The sequence below is a fragment of the Trichechus manatus genome, unplaced genomic scaffold (assembly GCF_000243295.1).
Source record: "Trichechus manatus latirostris isolate Lorelei unplaced genomic scaffold, TriManLat1.0 scaffold00001, whole genome shotgun sequence".
NCBI classification, from domain to species: Eukaryota; Metazoa; Chordata; class Mammalia; order Sirenia; family Trichechidae; genus Trichechus; species Trichechus manatus.
The window spans coordinates 30,735,963-30,747,665 of record NW_004443937.1 but is presented as its reverse complement, the minus strand read 5'-3'; the positions used below and the strand labels follow the sequence as shown (position 1 = coordinate 30,747,665).

The 11,703-nt window shown below is 55.7% G+C and overlaps 1 protein-coding gene across 1 annotated transcript in view; it reads left to right on the top strand.

The window, feature by feature from the left end:
- Positions 1–1,533: 1,533 nt before the first annotated feature.
- POC1A (POC1 centriolar protein A) overlaps positions 1,534–11,703 on the top strand; it is a 71,298-nt gene continuing 61,128 nt past the window's right edge. The window contains exons 1-5 of the mRNA XM_023733592.1: positions 1,534–1,613; positions 2,473–2,644; positions 3,070–3,249; positions 4,675–4,782; positions 5,126–5,241. Of these exons, the coding sequence (XP_023589360.1) occupies positions 1,601–1,613; positions 2,473–2,644; positions 3,070–3,249; positions 4,675–4,782; positions 5,126–5,241 (589 nt within the window). The 5' untranslated portion in view covers positions 1,534–1,600. The remainder of the gene's footprint in view (positions 1,614–2,472; positions 2,645–3,069; positions 3,250–4,674; positions 4,783–5,125; positions 5,242–11,703) is intronic.

Genomic DNA, 11,703 nt, shown 5'->3' with positions numbered 1-11,703 from the left:
ACAGTGTCACATCTAAGAAATCATTGCCTAGTCTGAGATTATGAAGATTTACCCTGTGTTTTCTCTTAAGAAGGAGCCTTGGTGGTGCAGTGGTTAAGTGCTTGGCTGCTGACTGAAATGTCAGCAGTTTGAACCAACCAGCCGCTCTGTGGCAGTCTGCTTCCATAAACATTACAGCCTTAGAAGCCCTTTGGGGCAGTTCTACTCCGTCCTATAGGGTCACTATGAGTTGGAGTCTACTTTATGGCAACAGGTCTGGTTTTTGTTTTTTCTACTAAGATTCATAGTTTTAACTCTTAGTTTATATCTGTAGTCCATTTTGAGTTAATATTTATATATGATGGGAAGTAAGGGTCCAATTTCATTCTTTTGCATGGGCTATCCAATTGTCCCAGCACCATTTATTGAAGAGACTATTCTTTCCCTGTTGAATGCTCTTGACACCCTGGTCAAAAATCACTTGACTGAGACTGGAGAAATCCCGGAAAGCATGGCCCCTGGATTCTCTACCAGCCCAGAACTAAAACAATTTCCAAGGCCAACTCTTCAGACAGGAATTGGACTGGACTGTGGGACATAAAGTGAGACTCATGAGGAGTGCGCCTCTTAGCTCAAGTAGATACAAGAGACTAAACGGGCAGCTTCTGTCCGGAGGTGAGATGGGAAGGCAGAGAGGGTTAGGAGCTGGTTGAATGGACATGGGGAATCAGGGGTGGAAAGGAGGAGTGTGCTGTCACAGTATGGGGAGAGCAATTAGAGTCACATAACAATGTATATATAAATTTTTGTATGGAAAAAAAAAATCAGTTGACCATAGATTTATTTCTGGATTCTCAGTTCTATTCCATTGGTTTATATGTCTATCTGTATACCAGTACCACACTGTTTTGATTTCTGTAGCTTTGTAGTAAATTTTGAAATTGGGAAGTGTGAGCGCTCCTATTTTGTTCTTTTTGAAGATTGTTTTGGCTATTCTGGGTGTCTTGCATTTTCATATAAATTTTAGGATTTGTTTATCAATTCCAGCAAAAAAGGCAGCTGGGATTTTGATAGCAATTGTGTTGAATCTGTAGATCAATTTGGTGAGTATTGCTATCCTAACATTATTAAGTCTTCCAGACCATGAACATGGGATGTATTCCCATTTATCTAGGACTTTAATTTCTTTCAATGATGTTTTGTAGCTTTCTCCGTACAAATCTTGCACTTCTTTTGTTAAATTTATTTCTAAGTATTTTTTTAATGCTATTATTAAATGGAATTGTTTTCTTACTTTTTGTTTTTCAGATTGGTCATTGCTAGCACACAGAAGTACAGTTGATTTTTGTGTGGTCATCTTGTATCCAGCAAGCTTGTTAAAGTCATTTATTCTAATAGTTTTTTTGTGGATTCCTTAGGATCGTCTCTACGCAAGAGCACACCTTGAGCGTTTTTAAACCCCTCCTAGTTGTTATAGGAAGAGTCTCAGCCCCCGGGGAAGCCCCTTTCTCACCCACACTTCCCACATTTGACCCAGACTCTCCCCCAGGAGGACCCCTCGCTGGAGAGGCATTTTAAGGGCCACCGAGATGCAGTTACCAGTGTGGACTTCAGTCTCAACATGAAGCAGCTGGGTAAGAGCAGGCATCTTGCCCCAGGCACTAGGTTACTATGAGCCAAGAGAACTGAGTTTCCACCAGGGGAGCAGGGCTGGGGGGCACACAGCACAGCAAGGACGTGAGGGACTCTGTCTGGATCTGCGTCTTGGCATCAGCCTGCCAGTGGTGCTGGGCTTCCGAGCTCCATTTTACGTGCACAGAGGGTGACGAGCAGAGGGGTTAGGAGCCTTGCCAGGTCACACAGCCTCTGAGGGTGGGACTGGGGTCTGGGCTTTTCCCTGCATACCCTAGCTGCCTTTTGGGCCTGGATGATGGAAGAGGCCTAAAGAGTTGCTTATTTTCCTTGGGTCTTTTATCGAGTCTGTTGTTCCCAAGAGAAGGATGTTGAGCAGAACTGGCACCCTGTCACCCCATTGCCTTTGTGCAGCAGCTGAGTGGCCCCTCCCCCTGGCTGCTTGGGGGCTTATGTACAGCTTTCAGGCGGTGGCTTTCTGCCCTCAAGGACGAAGCTCACTCTTTCATCCCATGGCCAATATCCCCTGCCAGAGGCTGCTGGCCTCGTGATACCTGTAGGTTAAGAGTGAACTGGAGTCATTTTTGGTCTGTTCTGGGGACCTCCCAATTGAGGCAGGCCCTCTCAGTGATAAAAGGCCCATTGGGTTGGACTGGTGCCCGGTGTTGGGAGGACTTGCTGTCTAGTGCCCACAGGGTGAACCTGTGAGAGACTTAGGACCTCACAGGGCCAGTTTGCCCAGAGGATGCTGGGGAAGGCAGAGCTGGACCTATCAGGGGCTGTGTGCTGCCCGCCCCCCATCAAGGTGGAGGCTCCAGGACCCCTAGAGCAAAAGGCCACAGTGTCACCCGCTTTCCTCAGCCAGTGGTTCCATGGACTCGTGCCTCATGGTTTGGAACATGAAGCCCCAGTCACGTGCCTACCGCTTCACGGGCCACAAGGACACCGTCACCTGCGTTCACTTCTCCCCCTCGGGCCACCTGCTTGCCTCGGGCTCCCGTGACAAGACTGTCCGTATCTGGATCCCCAATGTGTGAGTTCAAGACTTTGAGGGGCTTCTCCTGAGGCTGGGATGCTTGTGCCAGAACTGCCCTCACCCTAGTCCCCATCCTGGCTCTCTTGACTGGTCACAGTGGGATGTCCACCCCACTTCTGACGAGACGCCATGAGAGGCCTGGGCTAAAGTTGGGGCCCTCCCCTCAGGTTAGGAGGGGATGCTGAACTGACCTCAGCCATCTCGAAGGGATTCTGGGGCCTGCTGCTGAGTGCACGTGGTGGGGACAGTGCTGTGCTCCTGACGGAGAGACTCCACCTCTCTTTTGGGGACCGGGGCACTCAGGCCTGGATTGACTTTGGGAAGGGCCCCGGCAGGGCGGGGTGGGGAGAGCGTCTATGTGCTCATGGGACTGCCTGTGGCTGCCGTGGGCCTCCTGATGCTCTGGCTGCCTGTCCTCACAGCAAAGGCGAGTCGACAGTGTTCCGCGCACACACGGCCACAGTGAGGAGCGTCCACTTCTGCAGCGACGGCCAGTCCCTCGTGACGGCTTCTGATGACAAGACAGTCAAGGTGTGGTCGACCCATCGCCAGAAATTCCTGTTCTCCCTGAGCCAGCACATCAACTGGGTCCGCTGTGCCAAGTGAGCATTAAACTCCCTGGAAACCCTGGGGGGCCTGGGGGCTGGGGGGTACAGAGGGGCTGCCAGGTGTCAGTATCGTGACTCTGGGCAGGCTACGTAGCCAGTCTTTAACTTCCCCGAGCCTTAGTTTTCTTATCATTAAAAGAACGATAATGGTTCGTACATTGTAAGTTGTTGGGAAGCTTTAGTGAGATGATGTGTGAAAAGTAAGTCCATTGTCAGCCAGGATGGCCCTGTGACATCCTTGCTGATGCAGCCTAAGCCAAGTCCACAGAGGCCGATTATGAATAATAGCAACAAGAAGAATAACGATAATGTCAGGACTGCACCTGTACAATGACTCCTCGTTCCTCACAGAGTCCTGCAAGCTAGGGGGTACAGTTTCCACTTTGCAGATGAGGAAGCTGGGGGCTCAGCACTGTGCGGTATCTTACCCCAGGGCACACAGTGGGGAAGTGGCAGGGCTGGCCTTCAGACCTGAGTCTCTCGGCCACTAAGGCTTGCCTGCTTTCCTCTGGGATGAGCTGCTCCTCGGAGAGAGATTTTGCTCCACATGGAGGTCCAGTCCTGGACAGACTTCCAAGCATGGGTGGCCTGAAGGCTGGCCCTCCCCTCAATGTGGGGGGTGGCACTATATGGGAGTCGGGAGCCAGGTGACCTGAAGGCCCTTTTAAGGTTTGAGAATTGCAGACACAAATGTGCCTGCTTCCAGCTTATTCTGTTCTTTCAGCAGATCTTTCTCATGTGTCCAGTCTATTGTAGGGGGAGTGGGGTGTGGCTAGGGGACACTGGAAAGCCATGGGAGTCAGAGGTCAGGGACTGTAGAGCTGTGTTTCTCTGGGGACCCTATGCAAGTTACTTGTCCCCTTGGACACCCCCTTTTCTTCTCCTGGGAGGTCCCTGGTTGCTCTGAGGGGCCTTGTGATCAGGCTCCCAAGAATAAGGGGGGCAGTCCAGCAAACTGGGGGTGTCAGGCCATACCAGGCCTTTGGTGGTGGGACCCTAGGACCTCCCTGCCTTTCTATCGGCAGCTTATGTTTTGCTGACCCAGATGCAGAGTCAAATGTAGACTTGGGAGGACCTGGGTACTGATGGCTGACGGTGAGATTTCGATCACCTTATGCTAACACCACCAGCGGTCAGCACTGGCCACACGTCGCCGTGTGCAGTGCTGGGCTTTCACGCGGTAATCTTCTCCGTACCTGCCCCCCACTCCGCGAGGGACCCCCTTCCTGCCCTCTCACAGCCACAGTGTGGGGAAGCCACTTACCCAGGATCACTCAGGGTCAGAGCAGGGCGTGTAACCCGGGCAGTTGCTGGGGTCAGGCTGTGGGCAGCACAGGGGAGGATGTGGCGTGGAAGATGGCATGTGGCGCCCATGACGTCTGCTAATTGGTGGCTTGACTGGTGCTCTGCCTGGTGCAGGTTCTCCCCTGATGGGCGGCTCATTGTGTCCGCCAGTGATGACAAGACTGTCAAGCTGTGGGACAAGACCAGCCGGGAGTGTATCTACTCGTACGGCGAGCACGGCGGGTGAGTCCCCCACCACCACTGCCCTCCCCCACATGACCCACCAGCAAAAGGCTCCATCACTGAAAACCCCGGAGCCGCCCAGCTGACCTTTGGGTCTGAAGGCTGCTTTCTCCACTTGTATTTTAACAAGCGATGCTGGGACTTGGTCCCTGGTGAGTCCATGTCAATTCACGGTGTCTCCTTGCTGCCCCTTGGCCACCTATTAAGAAACGTGGCAGGAGGGAGGGTGTTCTGGGCTGAAGGAGCAGTGTGAGCCGAGGCACAGGGAAGGGAGGGCACTGGACACCTTCACATCTGTTCAGGGCCAGGGGAGACCTATAACGTGGCTGCCCTGTCTTTCCAGCTTTGTCACCTACGTGGACTTCCACCCCAGTGGCACATGCATTGCCGCCGCTGGCACGGACAGCACGGTGAAGGTGTGGGATGTGCGGGCTCACCGGCTGCTGCAGCATTACCAGCGTGAGTGCGCGGAGGCTGCCCGCTTCCCTGGGGCCGGGCTGGTGCCAGGGCTCTGCTTCATTGCCGTGGTGCTTCAGTGGCCTGTGCTGCCTGAGGATGGCCTCGGTGGGCGGGTGGAGTCTGGGCCTGTTGGGTTCTCCAGGGGTGGGTGGTCTGTGGCACGGCTCTCCTGGCTTGGAACTGTGGCTACGAGATGGGCATGGTGCTGTTTGGCTTCTGCCAGTCCCCTTGGTGCCCACCCGCGAGGCGGCAGAGCCTCGTGCACGCTGCAAGGCTGGACAGAAGCCTCAGTCAATGTCTGGCCAGGGCTTCCTTGGAGGTTCCACCAGTCTTCTCAGGGGCTGCCCCCACCACTAACCCCCTGTATTGTAGGCTCTGCCCCCACAGGTGATCTGTGGTGAAGGGGCAGGGCTGTCAATAGAGGTCAGCATTGATGGGATCTTGGCCACCTCTGGCCCCATGGTGTCCTCCACAGATGTAGATCCATGAGCCATTGTAGGGGGGGTGAAACTAGCTAGAGGCCAGGTTCAGGAGCCAGACCCAGAGCTCTGCCCTCAATTCAGCTGTAGCTTTTGGAAGGCAGGGCAGCGTGCACAGGCTGCTGCCAGGCTCCAGGTTGGGAGAGGGGGCTGAAGTGTGATGAGGGTGAGGTAGCCGAAGGTGTTGGGGGTGCTGAGTGAGTAGGGCTGGGCAAGGATGATGAGGCCCCCCAGTGCTGGGGATGGGACTTGGAGTAGGAAGCTGGTGAGGGGCCACAGGAGGAATTGGGAGTCGTGCAGCAGGCAAAACAGGGATGGGCAAACTGTGGGCTCAGGGCTGAGACCGGGGAGGAGGTAGAGCTGGAGTTGTGTGAACTGTGGTTGTTGGCTTGGGACTCCATTTATAAATCTGTGGGCTAAAATTCAGACCTGAAGATGGGAAGGACATGACTGGACAAAAGTGTGGGACTTGGGCTGAGCTACCCCCGCCCACACACACACACCTCCCAGAAGCCCTTCCCTGGCTGATTCTCAGACACGTGACTGGTGGTAGGAGAGGCTGGCACTTTCTTGGGGTAGCTGAGGTGAGTATAACTCCGAAGATGGTGGAGAAGAGCCCATTCTTGAAGAGCATGTGGTAGAGGGTGGGCTCTGCAGTCTGCATTGGCATTCCTAGCTGTGTGACCTGTGGCAGGTCACTTGACTCCTCTGGGACCCTGAGACAATGATAGGACCTGTCTCACAGGCGGTGTTGGGAGGATTATTGAGTAGTCCACATCAAGAACTTAAAGTGCCTGCACAGAACAGAAACTAGGTGCACTGTTAGTGATGATGACAGTGGCACTGATGATGCTGAGAGTCACAGTCCTGGTGTCCAGGACTCTGGTCTCCTGGGGAGGCCAGCGTGGTTGGTCAAGGTTTGCAGTACTCAACAATACCACCAGGTGGCAGGAGCCAGCCACAAGAACCAGTTCTTTCCTCAACACAAGGCAGCCCTGGGCACTTGGGTTTGTCGCTGAGGCTGCTCTTCCTTTCAGAGAGAGGCTTCTGACAGGCAGCAGCCAGAGGCTGCCCTCCACGTGGGGGCCATGCCTATCCCTTCCTTCCTGCAGGCTTAGAGGCCTTTCTTCTGCTCTGGGCCAGGCCTGAATTAAGGGCTGGGGGTTGGGGCAGATGGGCAGATGTAGAGGAGTTCTGGGTGGGCCAGGCCAGCCTCTGAGTCTGGGCTGGGGTGGCGGCTTGAACAGGGAGATGTGGGAAAGAAAGGCGGCAAGCGCAGGCTCTGTTCTCTGTCTGTAAAAGGCACTATAATAGTACCTTCCTCGTGAGATTTACACATACGCGGTGACAGAACCCACGTAAGGATTGTAATACAGTGCTGGCCTTGTGGCGTGTTCCATGAGTCTTGACTGTTAAGGCTTTGGGAGGAGAGGGTCTCTGGTGACCCGGGGAGGCTCCAGGCCTATCTGATGGATCAGGGTCCTGGTGTGAGCAGGGTGTAGCAGCTGGTACCCATTGGGGAGGGCCTTGAACGCCTTGCTGTGGACTGGGGTCTAAGGACACGGCTGGCGGGCAGTGCTGGGACTGGTGGTGGGCTGTCCATGCCTGATGTCCAAGCAAGGGTCAGCCTGGGGCATTGGTTGGAGATTGAGTTGAGGCAAATGCTGACACTAGGCCCAGCTGGTCCCAGGCGTCTGGGACATGAGAAGGATGGAGGCCACATCCTGGGCCCCTGAAATTGAGGGACCACTGAAGGAAAAAGTCCACAAAGCAGCCAGGGTGAGGGGTGTGGGCCCCATCTCCCAGCAGTGGGGGCTGGGAGGACAGAGCCGGGGGAATGAAGGGAGGCGGGGTCTCATGAAGTGAGTAGTCAGGAGAGTGGGGTGATGCAGAGCAGTTGAGGAGGGCAGTGGGGGCTGGGGGGAGGTCCCTGGGTTTCTTACGGGAGCAGGCTTGGTGGTGGGTGGGGGCAGGCGCTCAATGGCTGGCAGTGCCGAGGAGGTTGTGGATGGGCGGATAAGCACCAGGGCCACGTCCTGAGTGGGCACCAGGTGCACGCAGCTGACAGCTCTGCTGGGGAGGTTCATTCTGCTTTGCTGCTCTCCTTTCCTCCTGTGACTGATGGAGCCACTCAGCGAGCTGCAGCGTCTCGTTCCTGGTCTAGATCAGAGGCTTGTAGGGGCTTAGAGTACCCTGTAAACACAGCTGGGGCCCCCCCACAGCCCTGCCTGATGCATGGCATGTGGCGGGAATTCATAGGACAGCAAATGGATCCACAGCCTCTAGGCTCACCTTGAGGGCTCAACGAGAGCTGGGTTGAGCTGAGCTCATGGCGGGAGAGGGTGCACCTCCACCCTCTTTACTGATGGGGGAATCTGGCTGGGCCAGTCAGGTCTAGGGGCTCCCTTGGAGAGCTCCGTGGCTGAAGCCCTCTCCCTGCGAGGCGCCCCTGGCCTGATCAGCAGCAGCTGCCCCCACCCCGCAGATGCAGTGGAGGCCCGTTTGGAGGCCGATTCCCCAAGAAGGGCTCCCAGCCCTCCAGCAGCAGACGCCTGAGCTATTTGCTGTCCCAGATCCCTAGGAAACCCAGGGGAAGAATTTTAAGGATACAGTGACATCTGCATCACCCCTGGTGACCCTGGATGAGCACCAGGAACTTCCTTAGTGGGCTTCAGGTACATGAGGCTGATGGGCTCTTGTGAGAGGTTTTGGCTAATGACACTGCAGTGTGTGGCTACAAGCCCCCGCCCACTGCCTCCCGCATCCACAGTCCCACTCCGAGGAGGGCCCGTCCTGTCCCAGGTTGGAGCTGTTGCAGTCGATGCCTCCTAGAGGCTTTTTGGTGCCATTTGCTCTCAGACGATGAGTTTCTTCGCTCTGGCCTGTCACTGTGGGGAGCGGTTCTGATATCCCAATTCCACCAGGAGCTGGAGGTGCCAGTGGAACGCCGGGAGAGCCAATCCTCGTGGGGGTGGGTACGGCTCCATATGCTCGGAGCCCACGTTAAAACTGTTCAGATATCTGAGCCGCAGCCCCCGCCCCAGAACCATAACGTGCGCTGCGGCTGCCCCGGCACAGGCTGGCCCATTGTCCGGTGACAGCTGGTGGTCAGCCAGGCAGTGCTTCTCCCCCCTCACAGGTGGGCAGTGTGTGAGACTTGCCTGTGGTCACACAGCTGGGAAGCTGTGAGTGCCTCCGAGTCTGGCATTGTGTCCACATCCCACGCCGCTTCCTTACACTGTGATGATTCTTGCCATTTCCATGCCCCTGCTTCCTGGGAGAGGCTGTCTCCTTGGCTGGCTGGCTGCAGGGCTTGGCCTGGCCCTCTCCAGAAGCTGGATTCAGAACTCCGGTCCTTAACGCACCCCGGGCCCTCACCCCACCCCATATAGGTAATGGAGGGTTTTTAGGCAGCTGTGCAGCCCACACGGCCTGGCTCTTTCCTTGGAGTTTTGAGCTGGAAGGGGTTCATCTGGAGGCAGCACCCTGTCTCACCTGAACTGGTGGCTTGCTGGATATTTCCTCCTCCTTCCTAAAGTGGGCGCTGACGTGCATTTGGAAAGAGGGATATCTTGGGTGTCGCTTACCCCCAACGTCAGAGCACCCTCATTGTATGAAACCAGAGCCCTTTGGAGACCCAAAGCCGCCGTGCCACTGGTGATGCCAGCTGTGCATCGCAAGAAGCCATCCCGGGTCCAGTAAGCTGAACCCTCAGTGGCATGAGGCCTGCCCCTGACAGGTACCTCGTCCTCGGGCACTGGTGTGTCTCTTGCTCTCAAGGACTGGATGGCTTACCAGAGGCATGAGCCTGCAAGGCCAGGTGGGCTAGACCAGGCCTCCTGCCTCCCGAGGAATGACACACTCCTTTGGGGGGGCGAGGGCTCACTTTTAATCAGTCATTCACTTGTGTAATCATGTGACTGTACTTGTGGCTTCTACCGTATTTTACTAAGTATTCTGCAAGGATGCAGAGTAAAAATTCGCAGGGCCCCATGCGTGTCCTCTCCAGAGACCGCCCCTGCTCTCTGTCTGGGGCTTCCCTCCGGATCCCTCTCTGCTTATGCACACGTGTTTGCACCTCCATGCATGAGGAGTGATGGCCGCTCTCTTCGTTTCTGATAGTCTTTCTGCTTCTATCTGTGGCGCCTGTTTGATCTTTGCCGTGGTCGGCTGTGGCTTTGTTCCCCTGCTCGGCATGCCCCCAGCAGGGGTAAACACTGGTGGCTGTTGAGTCCTGCCCCCTCTGTGGCTCAAGTGCAGTGAGTGTGTGAGACGTGGGGGCTCTGTACTTGGCCCCCAGGAGCTGGCTGTGAGACCCCATCAGCCCCTCCCCAGGCCACCTCCTGGAGTTGCTGGCGCTTGGAGGGCATTCGGATATAAATATCGGGTTACATAAGGCCCTGGCTGTCTCCCCCAAGTGTGCTCAGGAACAGGCATCCACGGTCCCCAGCACAGTGCGTCAGCTGTCGGTGGCTGGTGTGGTTCCTGGTCCAGCAGCAGTCCCTGCAGCTCACGGTGCCAGGACAAGGGATAATTTTAGCATTTGCCTTTATGTTTGTGGCAACTCTGACATGGCGGGGTCATGACCGTCTTAGCCCCAGACCTGTGGTAATGGGTGTGGAGGCCCTGAGGTCTCCCTCTGCAGCTGCTCTGAGAGGCTGTGATGCCGATGGCGTGCATGTTGGCCATGGAGTTACTTCATCCCCATGTGGACTGCCTGGGATTGCCCCAGAACCCCAGCTCTGCCAGCTCCACCTAGAACTTACCCCTGGCCTTGAGGGAGGACTGTGTAAGCAGCTGAGGCTGCTGGGCACCCGGCCTGAACACCCACTCCCCAACCATTTTTTGAGTCCCACTGAGCCAGGAGCTGGGAGCCAGGGACCCAGTGTGACCCCTACCTGATGGAGCTGTGTTCTCATGGGGGACCCAGATGTGAATGAAAGCCACACAGACGTAAAACCACTGCTCTGAGGAGTGTACCAGTGGTTGGCTTGTGGTGCCGCAGGAGGACAAATGAAGGGATAGCCCTGTGGGGGAGGCCAGGGAGGCTCCTGGAGGAGGTGATTCTGAGTGGTGAGCTTTCAGGTCAGGGGAAGAGGAGGACAAGAGTCTGCTAGGCCCATGGGGAACAAGCTTGGGGAGGTTCCAGGCCAGGGTGGCCGGATCCTGGAGAGGGAGGGACACCAGGAGAGATGGTGAGGCTGGGGCAGTGGCAGTGGTGAAAAGAGAGCCTTGAACAGGGCCGAGCTGTTGAGTGGGTAAAATGGCAGGGCCTGGAGTTGGATGGGATGCTGGGGGCAGAGGGGAGGGACATCGGGCTGGCTCTGGTGTCTGAGGGCCCACTGTGCAAAGGCCTCACAGGCTTAAATGGGTGGCATCACCACAACATCCCTAAGATGTAGGTGCAGTGGTACAGATGGAGAAAACTGAGGCTCGGTGTGGTCAAGGTGCTTGCTCGAGGTCACAGGGTGGGCTACTGGGAAAGCTGGGATTTGAACCCAGGGCCGACGGGCCCACACATGCCCTCTCCTGGAGGGCACTGGTATCATGTTGGAATTTCAAGGAACCCTGGTGGCGCAGCGGTTAAGCGCTCGTTTGCCAACTGAAAGCTTGGAGGTTCAGACCCACTAGCGCTCCGCAGGAGGAAGATGTAGCAGTCTGCTCCCATAAACATTACAGCCTAGGAAATACTACGGGGTGTTTCTACTCTGTCCTATAGAGTCGCTATGAGTCGGAATTGACTCCACTGCAATGGGTTTTTTTGGGGGGGTTTGGGAGCCCTGGTGGTGCAGAGGTTAAGAGTTCAGGCCGCTAACCAAAAGGTCGGCAGTTTGAATCCACAAGCCGTTCCTTGGAAACCCTATGAGGCAGTTCGGCTTTGTCCTATAGAGTCCCTATTACTCGTTATCAACTTTATGGCAAGGGCTGGGGAGTGAGTTTGTATGTGTGTGTGTGTGTGTGTGTGTGTGTGTGTGTGTGTGTG